Below are 17,320 nucleotides of genomic sequence, written 5' to 3' on the forward strand. Positions count from 1 at the left end.
AGCCAAGCATCCTACTTGCTTTCCCTACCGCCTGACCACACTGTTCTCCCATTTGGAGACTGTCAGAAATCACCACCCCTAAATCCTTCTCTCCTGAAGCTTTTGCTAACACAGAACTGCCAATACAATACTCAGATTGAGGAATCCTTTTCCCCGAGTGCATTATGTTACATTTGGAAACATTAAACTCCAGTTTCCGTTGCTTTGATCATTTATCTAGTGAGGCTAAATCGTTTGCCATATTACAGACGTCTCCAGGAATATCAACCCTATTGCACATTTTGGAGTCATTGGCAAATAGGCAAACCTTCCCTACCAAACCTTCCCCTATGTCACTTATTGTGGTCATAAGTCAAGGACTACCTGATTTTTAAAAAAAAAAATAGGAAAAAATGCACCAGGCCTTCCTCTGAGCTAATTCCCACCTTTCGCTCCCGTTCGCACATAAATACACACGGAAAGAGATTTCTGAAAGAGGAAACACTTTAGTTTATGTTAAAGCTGCCTGTGAAACCCGTTTGAAAGGGTCGGTTCTTTCTGAGGTCAGCAAACGAGGACAAGGATAGAGGTCCTTCCTGACAGATGCTCAGCTGACCAAGATCAGAGGGTTCTTCCCATCAGTTCTGTGCAGTTAGAAGCAGAAGGGTCAAACACTACCAAGCCTTCATGGTCAACCCTCCATCCCCGGAAAAGCCAAAGGGAGAAAAACCCCTCCTCACCCTCTCTTCCAGGCGGTTCAGCTGCTCCTTGTAGTAAGTCTCATGTTTCTTCAGCTCCTTTTCCTTTTCTTCAAGTTGTTTGGCCTGGAGAGAAGGGAAGGGGAGGAGAAGGGAAGGGAGGCAGGGGAGGGTGGGAGAGGAGGAAAGGAGAGGAGAGGGGAAGTGGATATGGGGAGAGGGGAGGGGAGGAGAAGAGAGGAGAAGGATAGGGCAGGGGAAGGGAAGATGGAATGGGAGATGATGAGAGGGGAGGGAAGGAGAGGAGAGGAGAAGAGAAGGGAGGGGAAGGGTAGGGAAGGGTAGGGAGGGGAAGGGAAGGAGAGAAGAGGAGAAGAGACGGAAAGGGAGAGCAGGAGGAGGTGGGAGGGGAGATGAGGAGAGGGGAAGGGAAGAGAAGGGAGGGGAAGGGTAGGGAGGGGAAGGTGGGAGAGGAGAGGAGGAAAGGAGAGGAGAGGGGATTAGAGGGAATGAGAAATGAGGAAAGGGGAGGAGAGGGGAAGGTGGGAGGGGATATGGGGAAAGGAAAGGGGAGTGAAGGAGAACAAAACAAAACAAGAGAGAGAGGTCACTAAATGAACTGTTGTAGGCCAAGGACTACCTGTACAACAAACTCATTCACAAAAAAATGGAAAACTGACAGCAGAAAAAAATCTAGTGGTTTCTTTCTTTCTTTCTTTCTTTCTTTCTTTATTTATTTTTCCTTCCTTCCATCTGTCCCTATCTTTTTTCTTTCTCCCTCTTTCTTTCTTTACTTCCTTCCCCTTTTTTTCTTTTTTCTTTCTTCTTCTTTCCTTCCTTCCTTCTGTTTCTTTCTTTTTCTTTCTTTTATTTTTCTTTTTCTTTCCTTTCTCTTTCCCTTCTTCTTTCCTCCTTTTCTTCTCATTTCTCTTCCTTTCTCTCTCATCTTTCTTTCTTTCTTTCTCAATTCTTTCTGCTCCTTCCTTCCTTTTTCCCTCTGTCCCCCCAAATATTTTTTTGGGTAATGTACTGCTGTGAGAGTTTTGGATCATAAGGAAGGCTGAGCTTTCCAAATCGTGGCGCTTGGAGAAGAGTCCCTTGGACGGTAAGCATATCCAGTTAGCCGATCCTAAAGGGAATCCACCCCGACCGTCCATTGGAAGGCCAGATCCTGAAGCTGAAAGACTTTGGCCACCAGAGGAGGGGAGGGGGCTCCTTGGAGAAGACTCCGATGTTGGGAAAAGGTGGAAGGAAAAAGCAGGAGAGGACGGCAAGAGCTTGAGATGGTTAGATAAGGTTACCAATACAACAAATATGAATTTTTACTCCCAATTTCGACTTCTTACCTTGCACTCCATTTCCTGGAAGCATGTAAAAAATTGCAGAACGCACAAAGCCGTCAGTTTATACAACAAGTTTCGATATTTTTTTTTAAAAAAAGCATCACACCAACAAAATGGACAATACAAAATTGGTATTGGTACATGGTGGAACACATTCAATTTGAAATCATGGATATTGGAATCACTCTATACTTTGTAAATATGCCATTCATTCATTCATTCATTCATTCATTCATTCATTCATTCATTCATTCATTCATTCGATTTGTATGCCGCCCCTCTTCGTAGACTCGGGGCGGCTAACTATGTTCTTGGTTTTAAAATATTTTAAATTCCTACAACCTCATTTGGTTGAGGGATTGAATGATCGATGTTGGGTGGCGGGAGCACATATCACTGTGCACTGTTTTTGTGTTGTGCGTATTTGTTTATTACTATAAAAATCAATTTTTAAAAAAAGCATTACACAAGCACATCCTGAGCGAACGCTGAGAGTGAAGGGTACGTTTCCCTCAAAAAAATTAAAATAAATTGTGGAGATGCTTGCTGGGAATCAAACTTAATCCCCGAATGAGCTGCTAGAAAGAATAAAGTCGCCCCCAGTGCAGCAGCAAAAAATTTGGCAGCCCATGACTGTGCCAAAGATCTCACAGTCCTCCTCCTCCATGCAAACCCCACTCTCCTTCTAGCACTGATGATGTTCCCTAGTTGGGTCATTGATTGCCTACAAGACCCTCCCCAGTTTTCTTTAGGACCAGGGGTCTCCAAATCTGGCAACTTTAAGACTTCTGGACTTCCAATTCCCAGAATTCCACAGCCAGACAATCCCAAGTGTGTATATTGTGTGTGTTGGGATGGGGGGGAAAGGCAGATTTGGAGTTGCAAAATTTGGGTCTCTCAAACTCCGTAATAAAAAATAATAAGTTTTATTATTCCTGACTTTGGGGTTCACACCTCTGGTCTGATTCAAAAAGGTTGACGCAAATCTCGCAACCCTCCGGTGAGACATCACCGCAATGTGTAGTACACAAAAACAGGCCAGCCTGGGAATTCACAGCTGAAGGACACACAATGGCAAAAGAGCATTGGATTAATTTGGCCGCGAGGCAGGGTTCCCATAAATATTAATTAGCCGTAGCAAAATGACCATGTATTTCAATTAGTCGAACGTTGCCCTTTATTCCCAAACAAGAACTCTTAACAAGGTTTACTCTTCCCTTTTTTTAAAAAAAAATTAAAACTTTTTTGGAAAACCCAGTTTGGGCAGGTGGGATGGGAGCTAGAAAAGGTAAGTTATTCCGCCATTCTCCAGCCCCCTTAAAATGATATCGATGTTAGATGAAAAAATGGCAATGAAAACATTTGATGGTCTACGCTTTAAAAAATTAAAATATAGATGCCATTCAGGGCTGTTCTTCCTTTCGCACATAGACAGAGTAACGGAGTAGAAAGGGACCCTGTAGGTCATATAGTCCAACCCCCAGCCCAAGCAGGAGGTCCTACCACAACATTTCTGACAAATGGCAGTCAACACTCCATGGCTTGCATTGGCTGCCGATCAGTTTCCGGTCACAATTCAAAGTGTTGGTCATGACCTTTAGAGTTGGCCTTCTCCGGGTCCCGTCGACTAAACAATGTCGTTTGGCGGGCCCCAGGGGAAGAGCCTTCTCTGTGGCGGCCCCAGCCCTCTGGAACCAACTCCCCCCGGAGATTAGAACTGCCTCCACCCTCCCTGTCTTTCGTAAACTACTCAAGACTCATTTATACCGCCAGGCATGGGGGAGTTGAGATATTCCTTCCCCCTAGGCCATTACAAGTTATGCATGGTATGTTTGTGTGCATGTTTGGTTTTATAATAGGGGTTTTAGTTGTTTTCTATTATTGGATTGTACATGTTGTTTTTATTATTGTTGTTAGCTGCCCCGAGTCTACGGAGAGGGGCGGCATACAAATCCAATAAATTATTATTATTATTATTATTATTATTATTATTATTAGTCTCTTCTGTATGGTTCATATTTGGCTTTAGCAGGGTGTTTGTGTATGTGTGTGCGCTTGTCTGCTGTGTTTGTGTGTGTGTGTGATTGTGTACACTTCATCTCAGCAAAATAGTGCAACTGGTCAAGGCATTGCTAAGCCATCTAAGCCTTTAAAAACAAGTAATTTCGAAGTAAAAGACCTCTAGGAGAAAAAGTTAAAAATTATTATTTTTTAAAATAAAAAGCACCTTAATGCAAAAAAATGGATAACTATACCGCTCAAAAAAATAAAGGGAACACTTAAAGAACACAATATAACTCCAAGTAAATCAAACTTCTGTGAAATCAAACTGTCCATTTAGGAAGCAACACTGATGGACAGTCAATTTTCACACGCTGTTGTGCACATTGAACTTTGTACAGAACAAAGTATTCAATGAGAATATTTCATTCATTCAGATCTAGGATGGGTTCTTTGAGCGTTCCCTTTATTTATTTTTTTGAGCAGTGTATTAATTTCCATCAATTCTAATTGGAAAAATCAAGTTTTATCCTATGCAGGGAGTTAAAACCTCCCGCAGGGAGGAAGGAAGGGGGAATCTAACACAGAAACTAGGTCTCTACAAACACTTGAGGTTACAAATCAGTTTCACGCCCTGAAAATCAATTTGATTTGCATCCGAATCAATTTACATCGATTTAGTTATTTGTCTTTGTTTCCAAGGGAAGGGCATCCAAATGAATAGGTTTCAAGTTGAAAATTTTCATCTGATTCAAGTCTAAAATGTTTGGGTACCACTCTCCTTCCTTCCTTAATACCACTTTATAAGGCTTTGCTAGGGCCACATTTTGAATAGGGCATCCAATTTTGGTCGCCACAGTGCAAAAAGGATGTTGAGACTCTAGAAAAAGTGCAGAGAAGAGCGACAAGATGATCAGGGGACTGGAGGCTAAAACCTATGAAGAACGGTTGCAGGAACTGGGCATGGCTAGTGGAATGAAAAGAAGGACATGGGGAGACATGATAGCAGTCTTCCAATATTTCAGGGATTGCCACAAAGAAGGAGTCAACCTATTCTCCAAAGCAGTGTTTCCCAACCTTGGCAACTTGAAGATATCTGGACTTCAACTCCCAGAATTCCCCAGCCAGCATTTGCTGGCTGGGGAATTCTGGGAGTTGAAGTCCAGATATCTTCAAGTTGCCAAGGTTGGGAAACACTGCTCCACAGCACCTGACGGTAGAACAAGAAGCAATGGGTGGAAACTAAACAAGGAGAGAAGCAACTTAGACCTAAGGAGAAATTTCCTGACAGTTAGAACAATTAATCCATGGAACAGAAGTTGCCTCCAGAAGTTGTGAATGCTCCAACAAGTTTTAAAGCAGATGTTGGATAACCATCTGTCTGAAGTAGTGTCGGGTTTCCTGCCTAAGCAGGGGGTTGGACTAGAAGACCTCCAAGGTCCCTTCCAACTCTGTTGTTGTTGTTAAATAATAAAGGTAAGATTTAAAAAATCTAATAAATTAAATCAGGACGCTAATTGCACATTTTATATCCTCCATAAGTCAGTCTTAATTCCAAATCGATTGAAATACTTAAGAAGCAATAGTTTCTATATATATATATATATATATATATATAATCCAGTGTGTTAATTTAGCAGACTGCCAAGAATATCGGCTTAATAATCCCCCGTCACAAAATTACTGACAAACTTGAAAACTCCAAAAAAAATTCCAGCTCCTGTTAGCCTGCCTACTTCCATATCCTTCCTCTGCTCCAAATCATCACATTTGTAAAGGAAACGAAGATTTGCGGATCACCCAATGTGGGTAAGTCCTCAACTTACAACCAACAACTGAGCCCCAGAATATCTGTTGCTAAGCGAGACAGACCCAGCGACCGGTCAGGTCCCACAGAGTTGGTCTTCTCTGGCTCCCGTCGACTAAACAATGTCGTCTGGCGGGACCCAGGGGAAGAGCCTTCTCTGTGGCGGCCCCGACCCTCTGGAATCGGCTCCCTCCAGAGATTAGAACTGCCCCTACCCTCCTTGCCTTTCGTAAACTCCTTAAAACCCACCTCTGTCGTCAAGCGTGGGGGAACTGAGACATCTCCCCCTGTCTATGTAGTTTTGGTGCATGATATGACTGTATGTATGTTTTTTATATTGGGGTTCTTTGCTTTTAGATTTTTAAATGTAAAAGTGTTATTTTAGATTTCGAATTATTAGATTTGTCAATGTATATTGTTTTTGTCACTTCTGTGAGCCGCCCCGAGTTTGCAGAGAGGGGCGGCATACAAATCTAATTAATAATAATAATAATAATAATAATAATAATAATAATAATAATAATAATAAGTGAGCTTTGCCCCGCCCTTTTCTGCCGCAAGCCGAAAACCGTCACTCATTGATGTCCGTCAAAGAAGGAATCAAAACACAGACACCGCCTCATTCCCTAACTCGGTTGTGACTTTACCGGCGGGTACAATCCGAGCCCACGTTTACACGCATACTTTTGGGGAAACTGAGGAAAAGGCATGGGAAACATCCCTTGAAATGGGAGCTGTATGTTTTCATGGCGCCAGAGCAATCATCGTTTCCCCAAGAGGCTTAACCTGGTTTGAACATTACCTTGACACTGTCATCGTATCAGAGCTATTTCCCCGGAGAAATTACACTGCGTTGCTAATTTTGTCGGATGCAGCCGCATCGTGTTTTTTTCCCCCTTCTGCGAATGGATTTACCTCCATGAATGCATAAGGAGCTTTATTACGGTCAGTGTGTTTGTTGAGGTGCGGAAGAGCAGAGAAAGCTGGCAGCTGCCTAGACAAACACAACTCTGCTAGGTTTGTGTGTTGGGTTGTTGTTGGCCTTCGGCGCCAGCCCAGATTAGCATTATCCTCTGTCAATTATCCTCCGGTTTTCTCCATAGCGGCATTGTTTGCTCTGGTATGTATGTATGTATGTATGTATGTATGTATGTATGTATGTATGTATCTATGTATTTATTTATTTATTTAATTACTTACTTACTTATTTACTTATTTACTTACTTATTTACTTATTTATTTTGTGCAATACATAATACACATTGAAGAGAAAGATATGTAATAATATAAGTAAAGGAAAGAATAGAAGAAAATATATAAACGTATAGGTGAACATATTTGAAAGGAAGAAAAGATAAAGGAGATAAGGAGAGACAATTGGACAGGGGACGGAAGGCACACTGGTGCACTTATGCACTCCCCTTACTGACCTCTAAGGAACCTGGAGAGGTCAATCGTGGAGAGTCTAAGGGAGAAATGTTGGGGGTTAGGGGTTGACACTACTGAGTCAGGTAATGAGTTCCACGCTTTGATAACTCGATTGTTGAAATCATATTTTTTACAGTCAAATTTGGAGGGGTTAATATTAAGTTTGAATCTGCTGCGTGCTCCTGTGTTGTTGCGATTGAAGCTGAAGTAGTCATTGACAGGTAGAACGTTGCAGCATAGGATCTTGTGGGCAATACCTAGATCGTGTTTTAGGCGACGTAGGAGTCAGAAAGAGAGGGGGGAGGAAGACCGGGGGGGGGGGGGGCATTACCAAACTGGATAGAAGCTAAAGTTTAATATTTAAACTTAGCAAACCGCATTGCTATTTTTAAAAACCGCAGAAATGACTAAAATAACTCTCGAACGACAAGAAAAGGATGATGATAATAATAATAATAATAATAATAATAATAATAATAACAATAATAATAACAATAATAATAATAATAATAATAATAATAATAATAATAATAATAATAATAATATAACGTTGAACGTTCGCTGAGGGAACGCTCGTAACCCAAGGATTTGTGTGCCTCTCTTTATGCGGAGATGAAATAAGGCAACGGTCAGTGAACGGTGAAATTGAAATTGAAATGCAGCAATAAGAGAAACTGATTAAATGCATGGTTAACCTAAAGAACTCATGGCCACTAGGCTAAACAAAGAAACGCTTCGGTGGAACATTAAAGGCAGCCCACTTGCTCGAATCGTCGTTACAATGAGATTTTGGGCGGTTTTCTTATTTTAAGAAAAGGAAAATCAACCCGCTTCGAAATATCAGGCCTTGGAGATGGCTTTTGATGTCTCCTTTTTACACTATTAAACAGGTGCTAAAAATTGTCTGCCAGGTCGTGGGGGAAAGAGCATAATTTCAAAATACGTGACATTATGATATTATATAACCTGTGGCCTAGAGGTTAAGCCCTACAGTCAGACTCCCCAGGTTCAAATCCCAGTAAGGGTATGGCTTGCTGATGAGAGAAAAATAGCTTGAAATAGATCTATACTATTCTCCCTTCCTTTTCATTATCAGCAAAATATATTACACACACACACACACACACATCTATCAATCAATCAATCTATCTATCTATCTATCTATCTATCTATCTCTGTTATATCTATCTATCTATCTATCTATCTATCTATCTCTGTTATATCTATCTATCTATCTATCTATCTATCATCTATTTATCTATCATCTATCTATTTATCTCTATCATCTATCTATCTATCTTCTATCTATTTATCTGTCTATCATCTATTTCTGTTATATCTATCTATCTACCTACCTACCTATCTATCTATCTCTAACTCTATCTCTCTCTATATATATATATGTGCATTTCCCAAAAAATGTTCGAAGGAAGGAAGGAAGGAGAAAGGGAGGGAGGGAAGGAGGAAGGAAAAAGAAAGGGAGGGAGGGAGGGAAGGAAAGAAGGAAGGAAGATTCTAAATTGAATAGATGAAGGAAGGAAGATAAAAAGAATGAAAAAAGAGAAGGAAGGTAGGAGGGAAGGAAGGAGGAAAGGAACAAAGGAACGAAAGAAAGGGAAAGGGAGGCAAGGAAGGAAGGGAGATTCTACATTGCATAGATGAAGGAAGGAAGGAAGGTAAAAAGAATGAAAAAAGAGTGAGAGAGAAAGGGAAGGAGAGAGAGAAAGAGAGATTGAAAGATGGCAGGTGCAGAGCACATCACAATTTCACTCCTTTTGTATGAGCACCTGTCATCTTGCAGATTTTCACACAAACACACACACACAATCCACTTTGGACTTGAAAGCAGGCAGGTAGTTGGGGGAACGCAGCGGCAGAGACGGAGCCAATTCCTTAACGCAGCTGTGCCATCTTCCCACACACACACACACACACACAACACACTATACAGCTGCAGCGATGATATAATTTACTCCCTTAATATTTGTGTTCTAGCGATCACTCCACTCCAGATGATAAAAGCCATTAAGATCTTCTAAATTGCTGCCGAAACAGTCGGTAGCTTCATTTTTCCTTATTCCACTCTCTTAAACCGGGCTCATTTTTCTTTCCAGCTTTCTAGCTCAGTGCCGAAGTATCAGGCGAAACTAATATTTGAATTTTCTGAACGTTCTTATCAAAAAAAAAAAAAAATCCCACAGAAAAACAAAATAAAAAAACTATCATTTGTTGTTCAACTAACAAAGCACTCACTCCTTCTTTCAAAACCGTTTCGTTGTTCTCACATCTTTCAAAAAAAGTAGCCGAGTTAATGGAGGTTTACCAAATAACTTGACATTGTGTTATATATCTAAAATATTGAAAAAAGTATTCCATGCTTTCAAGCTGTCCATATAAATGCAAAATTCCATAATGCCCCATGATACATTGGTGATCAATGAGAAAACACTACTAAATCTGATTCCCCAACCCCACTATATTTCAATCATTCATAGCTATAAACAGAGAGACAGGCAGACAGGTAGATGTCAACGACTACTTCTCCTTCAACCGCAAACAACACACGAGCACACAAGAGGAACAAACTCAAAGTAAAACGCTACAAACTCAACTGCAGGAAATACGACTTTAGTAACCGTGTAGTTGATGCATGGAACCCACTACTTGACTCTGTAGTATCATCACCTAACCCCCAAAGCTTCACCCTTAGACCATCCACTGTTGACCTCTCCCGATTCGTAAGAGGTCAGAAAGGAGCGTGCATAAGTGCACCAGTGTACCTTCCGTCCCCTGTCCTAATGTTTCTTCTTTATTCATACAGTAATACCTCGTCTTACGAACCTAATTGGTTCCAGAAGTAGGTTCGTAAGGCGAAAAGTTTGTAAGACGAAACATTGTTTCCCATAGGAAACAATGTAAAAGCGATTAATCCGTGCAAAAAGGAAAAAAAATGCAAAATGGTGCTCTGCTGGGTGCTGCCGCCCGGCTGTCACCTTTTAAAACAGCCGGGGGGCTTCTCGGCGTTCTCTCGAACCCGAACTTTTCGGCTTTGGGTTCGGGAGGCCGCCGAGAAGCGACGCCGCCCGGCTGTCACCTTCTGAAACAGCCGGGGGGCTTCTCGGCGTTCTCCCGAACGCTGAACCCGGAAGTTCAGGTTTGGGTTCGGGTTCCGGAGGCCTTCGAGAAGCGCCCGGTTGTTTCAGAAGGTTACAGCCGGGCGCGGAGTGCCGTTTTTGCGATCGGTGGCAGCGTTTTCAGCCGATCTGGAGGCTAGAAAGGAGGTGGGGAATCCCAGTAGGGAATTCCATGGGCGGAGCTTTGACGTCACAAAGACGTCTTGCTGTAACCTTCTAAAACAACCGGGCGCTTCTCGAAGGCCTCTGGAACCCAAACCCGAACTTCTGGGTTCGGCGTTCGGAAGAACAGCGAGAAGCCCCCCGGCTGTTTCAGGTGACAGCCGGGCGGCGGCGTTTCTCGGCGGCCTGCCGAACCCGAACCCGAAAAGTTCGGGTTCGGGTTTAGGAGAACGTCGGGAAGCCCCCCGGCTGTTTTAAAAGGTGACAGACGGGCGGCGGCGCCCAGCAGAGCGCCATTTTGCGATCTGCGGTGGATTCGTAAGCCAAAAGAAGTTTGTAAGAAGAGGCAAAAAATTTCCAAACCCCAGGTTCGTATCACGAGGGGTCCATATCACGAGGTACCACTATCATGTATATAAACATTGTTATATCTTTGCATACCACCAATACACACTTGACTAAATAAATAAATAAAATAAATTTATGTATGACAAATCTGTTTAGTTTTGTTTTTTTCAATTTCAAATTTCAAATTTTCAAGGATCGTAAGTCCCGTTTTCATTGCTATTGTATGTAGCCTTAAACGAACCATTGCAATTCGAGGACATCGGTTACTGCAAACGCCGATTATCGAGCTGTTACTGCTCTGATCCAGCAAAAGGACGGTCTGTATACAAGGTAGAGCTCGATTTGTTTAGGGACTGTCCAATGTTAGCGCAGCCCTGAAAAAGGGGACTGGCAGTTTTTTACAGTTACGACTGTTGTAGCATCTCTGTGGTCATGTGTTGCCACTGAACAACGGCGGTGAGAAAAGTTGTTAAGTGAGGCAAAGAAAGAAAAAAGGGAGGGAGGGAAAGAAAGAAAAAAGGGAAGGAGGGGAAGGAAAATAGGAAGGAAGGAGGGAAGGAGGGAAGGAGGGAGGGAAGGAAGGAAGGAAAATGGGAATGGAAGGAAGGAGGGAAGGGAGGAAGGAAGTGGGAAGGGAAGGAAGGATGGAAGGATGGAAACAAGGAAGGAAGAAGGGAATGAAAATCTGTCTGAAATAGTATAAGGGTACCTGCCTAAGCAAGGGGTTGGACTAGAAGACCTCTAAGGTCCCTTCCAACTCTGTTGCTGTTGTTGCTGTTGTTGCTGTTGTTGTTGTTATTGTTGTTGTTGTTGTTGTTATTATTTATTATTATTATTATTATTATTATTATAGGAAGGAGGGAAGGGAGGGAAGAGATGGGAAAGGAAGGAAGGATCCAGGTGCTCCCTAGTTTTCAACCCAGCAACTGTCCGAAACATCTAAAAAAAAAAAAGCTACACAATTTTCAAACGTCTGCTGTCTACAGAATGTGGTCGAGAGATTAATTAATCCTTCATAAAACAAAAGAGAAGCCCTTTGAAGGTTGAGGAAGAGGACTATTCCCCATCATCCCTGAAACTAAATGCATGAAAAAAATGGAAAGAAAAGAGAGAAAGGGGGCAAGCGAAGGAAGTCGGCGTGACCTTTTCACGAAGTGGCTCCGGGTCTACATCTTCAACAAATTTGCCGGTCGCTGACCCGCAAATGTTAGCGTCCACGTAAGAAACACCGTCGGAGATTCCCCTGGATGAAAGGCATGTCTCAAGGAATATTCACATCGTAGATCAACCCTGGGGAACGGGGGTTTTTTGATGTCACTGTGCCCTGCATTCTTCTGTGGCGGTGAGGCTAAGCCATGTTACGAGAGAAAAAGACAACAGCCCCCTTGCCACTCAACGGAGAGATAGGAAGTATTTCTGCAGGCACGGGGCCGCGTAGAGTCTTCGGTGCTTTGTGAGCTTGGCTGCTCTCTTGCAAACATTTCATGACCCAACTAGGTAACTTCATCAGTGCTAGGAGAGAGCGGGGCTTGCTTCTAGGCACTCCCTTCTAGCCGTGATGACGTTCCCTAGTTGGGGGATGAGATGACCACTAACTTCAGAAGAGCACCAAGGACCCCACCATTCATCTGCTTCTCTTCCTCCTTCACCTTCATTCTTTCGCTTTTTTTCTTCCCCTTCTCCTCCACTCCTTGAACCACCTTGATGATGTTAACTAGTTGGGTCTGCATAAAAGTAAACTCAGAGAGCAGATAGGACCCCATATGCTGTCTTTTCCACCTTCTTCTCTTCCTCCTTCTCCTCCCTTCTCCCCCTTCACCCCTTTTCTTTCGATAGATAGATAGACAGACAGACAGACATGTAGGGATTGATGATACATAGAGATGGATGATAGGTATGTAGGTAGGTAAGGATTGATGATACATAGGGATGGATGGTAGGTAGCTAACTAGGTAGGTAGGTAGATGATATAGATGATAGATAGGTATGTAGGTAGGTAGGTAGGTAGGTAGGTAGGTTGGTATGTATGTAGGGATTGATGATACATAGGGATGGATGGTAGGTAGGTAGCTAACTAGGTAGGTAGGTAAGTAGGTAGGTAGATGATATAGATGATAGATAGATAGATAGATAGATAGATAGATAGATAGATAGATAGATAGATAGATAGATAGACAAGGGATTGATGAGACATAGGGATGGCTGATAGGGAGAGAGAGAGAGACAGATACAGATAGACAAGTGTTTCCCAAAAAATAGGACACTTTAGATTTTTTTTGAACCCTGAAATAAACACTTGGCCTTATTGCCATGCACTTAAAATCCTGATTCGGCTTATTATTAGAGGAGGTCTTATTTGGGTGGTAACAGAGTAGATACAGATGCAGATGCAGATACGTATAGATATACATATACATATGGGGCATACATCTCCCCTCCTCACAACTTGCAAAACTTTGAAAAATAGCCCTTCCTCTTGAAATTCTATTCACCGAGATCACGGGTCGTAAGATGATAGAAACATAGAAACATAGAAGTCTGACAGCAGAAAAAGACCTCATGGTCCATCTAGTCTGCCCTTATACTATTTCCTGTATTTTATCTTACGATGGATATATGTTTATCCCAGGCATGTTTAAATTCAGTTACTGTGGATTTACCAACCACGTCTGCTGGAAGTTTGTTCCAAGGATCTACTACTCTTTCAGTAAAATAATATTTTCTCATGTTGCCTTTGATCTTTCCCCCAACTAACTTCAGATTGTGCCCCCTTGTTCTTGTGTTCACTTTCCTATTAAAAACACTTCCCTCCTGAACCCTATTTAACCCTTTGACATATTTAAATGATAAATGATAAAGTAAGATTTTAGCCTTTCTCCCAGGCAAGAAGCCATGGTGACAGGAATTCAAGAAAAATTATGTTTTTTTTCTCATTTTTATCCTGCAGACGGAACGACGCCCTGGAATTGTTATCTCAGCTCCCCTCGATATTCTTTTCAAACGTGCAATTCCATTTAAAATAGATGCCGTCTTGCGCTTCCCACACTCCAGCGACGGAAAACATAAAAAATATCTATTATTTCCGTTCTGTGCGTGGATTCTTTTTTTTAAAAAAAAGAACAGGAATCTATCAGCAGCGCAAAAACCTTCCAGAAGCTTTTGCAGGAAATCTAAGACAGCAGCAAATTAAAGTGGATCCTATTACTTGCTGGTCCGGGACCACAAAGGGCAACAGTTGAAAACCGGTGTGACTTTGATCTCCGTTGTAACAGAAAAGCAAAAATGACATGTTGAAATGAAAATAATTTACAATGGATGACAAGCCTGGCCGCACACTCTGGGCTGAAACAGATAGGAGCTGGACTTGCAAAGAGGGAGGGGGCAACCCAGAGAGTGCCACACCTGTGGCCATCATTTGAGAAGGTAGGACAGGAAGGGGACAGTTGGTCCTCGAGTTACATAGAAGATTGACAGCAGAAAAAGACCTCGCGGTCCATCTAGCCTGCCCTTCTACTATTTCCTGTATTTTATCTTAGGATGGATGGATGTTTATCCCAGGCATGTTTAAATTCAGTCACTGTGGATTTACCAACCATGTCTGCTGGAAGTTTGTTCCAAGCATCTACTACTCTTTCAGTCAAATAATATTTTCTCACGTGGCTTCTGATCTTTCCTCCAACTAACCTCAGATTGTGTCCCCTTGTTCTTGTGTTCACTTTCCTATTAAAAACACTTCCCTCCTGGACCTTATTTAACCCTTAAACATATTTAAATGTTTCGATCATGTCCCCCCTTTCCCTTCTGTCCTCCAGACTAGACAGATTGAGTTCATGAAGTCTTTCCTGATACGTTTGATGCTTCAGACCTTCCACCATTTTTGTAGCCCGTCTTTGGACCCGTTCAATTTTGTCAATATCTCTTTGTAGGTGAGGTCTCCAGAACTGAACACAGTATTCCAAATGGGGTCTCACCAGCGCTCTATACAGTGGGATCACAATCTCCCTCTTCCTGCTTGTTATATGTTTACCTATGCAACCAAGCTTTCTACCTATAAAGCCCTACATGGCACACAGAGTTGGCCTTCTCCGGGTCCCATCGACTAAACAATGTCGTCTGGCAGGCCCCAGGGGAAGAGCCTTCTCTGTGGCGGTTCTGGATTTCTAGAATCAACTCCTCCCAGAGATTAGAACTGCCCCCACCCTCCTTGCCTTTTGTAAATTGCTTAAGACCCACCTATATCACCAGGCATGGGAGAATAGGCGTTGATTGCTTACCTGAACGCCTCTTCTCGTACGGTGAGCGGGTACAGCAGTCACGTGGGTTGCTCATGTCCAATCCGGTGGAACTGAGCCTAGTTTTAAAAAGCTTGCTGGATCCGCCCCTTCCCCAGAATTCGCGAATCCATAGACTAGGCTCAGATGTGATGCTCTTTAGTGTTCAACTCTCATAGTTAGAGAAAAGAAAAGTCATATAAAGAAGACAGAACACAAACAAGGGTGGGAAGTGACTGCTGTACCCGCTCACCGTACGAGAAGAGGCGTTCAGGTAAGCAATCAACGCCTATTCTCCGTACTAAAGGAGCGGGTCCAGCAGTCACGTGGGACATACCCAATAGATAGTCCCTAGGGAGGGTTAATTGCTATCGTGAGAGATAACGGATTGGAGAACCCTCCTGCCGAAGGCAGCGTCCGCCGAAGCGTAGGAATCAATCTTGTAGTGCCTGATGAAGGAATTAGGCGAAGCCCATGTAGCTGCTTTGCAGACCTCCTCCAGTGGGGCTTGAGTCGCCCAAGCGGCCGAAGTAGCTGCGCTTCTGGTGGAGTGCGCTGTGATGTTTTTTGGGATAGAGAGGGAGGCTGTCTCGTACGCCTTTGCGATAGTCCCTCTAATCCAACGGCCTATGACTGTAGAAGACACTCTAGCACCCATGACTCTGGGATGGTAGGCTATGAAGAGTGCTTCTGACCTCCGGAAAGGACCTGTGCGTTGGATATAGATCCTGAGCGCTCTGATGAGGTCTAGAGTATGCCATCTAATAGCTAAAGGATGGTCTCGTTGAAGGCAGAAAGATGGTAAAACAATATCTTGGGTTCTGTGGAACATGGAACTGACCTTAGGTAAAAAGGTGGGATCCAGTCGTAGAACTACTTTGTCCTGATGAAATTGACAGAGGTCCTGCCTGATTGAAAGGGCCGCCAACTCCGAAATGCGTCGGGCAGAAGTAATTGCCACCAGGAATGCTACCTTGAAGGATAGATGCCTTAGGGACGCAGATTTAAGGGGTTCGTAGGGTGCCTGAGTGAGGGAGTGGAGAACCCGAGGCAAATCCCAGGAAGGGTACCTGTGGACCTTAGGGGGCCTAAGGTTGGCTATACCCTTTAGAAATTCCTGAACCTCTGGGAATGACCGGAGAGGCTGTCTACGGGGCCCGGCTAGGACAGATGAAATGGCTGCCAAGTGGCGGCGGAGAGTACTGGTGGAAAAACCTTGATGGAAGCCTTGTAGAAGGAAGAAGATGATCCTGTGTATAGGGATGCACAGGGGAGAAAACCCTTCTTGTAGACACCACTGGTGAAACTTGGACCATGTATGGTTGTAGATTCGATTTGTCGAATCTCTTCTGGCCTTTAAGATGACCTCCACTGTGTCGGGGTCATGTCCACGCAGCTCTAAGTCTCTCCTGATAACAGCCAGGCGGTGAGGTGGAACCACTCCGGGTCTGGATGGAATGAGGCCCCCTGCCGAAGCATATCCCCCGAAACGGGGAGTCGCCAGGGGTCCTGGACGGACAGCTGTTGAAGGTCCGCGAACCAGGGCCGGCGGGGCCAATGAGGAGCGATTAGGATTACTCGGGCCCTCTCGGTGAGAACCTTGTGAATCACGTCCGGGAGAATGGGAATGGGCGGGAATGCGTACAGGAGACCTGGGGGCCAGGGGCTCCTGAGGGCATTGGTTGCTTCCGCTCCCGGGGATGGAAATCTGGAAAAGAAGCGCGGAAGTTGGGCATTCGCCTGGGTCGCAAAGAGGTCCAGAACTGGTAGGCCGAATCTGAGGCTGATTTGGTGAAAAAGGTCCTGATGGAGGTTCCACTCTCCTGGGTCTATTGTTGCTCGGGATAGCCAATCCGCCTGGACGTTGAGGCTGCCCGAGATGTGGTCGGCTAGAAGCGACTGGAGGTGTTTTTCCGCCCAAAGGCCTAACTTGAGGGCCTCCCTCATGAGCGCCTTGGATCTGGTGCCCCCTTGGCGGCAGATGTGGCTTTTTGTGGCTATGTTGTCGGTGAGAATGAGAACGTGTCGATTGGGGATGCGAGGCATAAACTGCTTTAGTGCCAGGGATACGGCTCTCAACTCTAGCCAATTGATTGGTCTGGAAGCTTCCTCCGGGGACCACGTGCCCTGGGCTATCATCCCCTGGGCA

General features: G+C 43.8%; 1 protein-coding gene across 1 annotated transcript in view; it reads right to left on the minus strand.

Moving 5' to 3' along the window:
* Positions 1-17,320, minus strand: part of LOC139155872 (MICOS complex subunit Mic19-like) — a gene marked incomplete at its 5' end in the record, with an annotated part of 73,673 nt that overhangs the window by 26,399 nt on the left and 29,954 nt on the right. Inside the window, one exon of the mRNA XM_070731213.1 lies at positions 720-803. Within this exon, the coding sequence (XP_070587314.1) occupies positions 720-803 (84 nt within the window). The remainder of the gene's footprint in view (positions 1-719; positions 804-17,320) is intronic.

Source organism: Erythrolamprus reginae, unplaced genomic scaffold (genome assembly GCF_031021105.1).
Source record: "Erythrolamprus reginae isolate rEryReg1 unplaced genomic scaffold, rEryReg1.hap1 H_74, whole genome shotgun sequence".
NCBI lineage: Eukaryota > Metazoa > Chordata > Lepidosauria > Squamata > Dipsadidae > Erythrolamprus > Erythrolamprus reginae.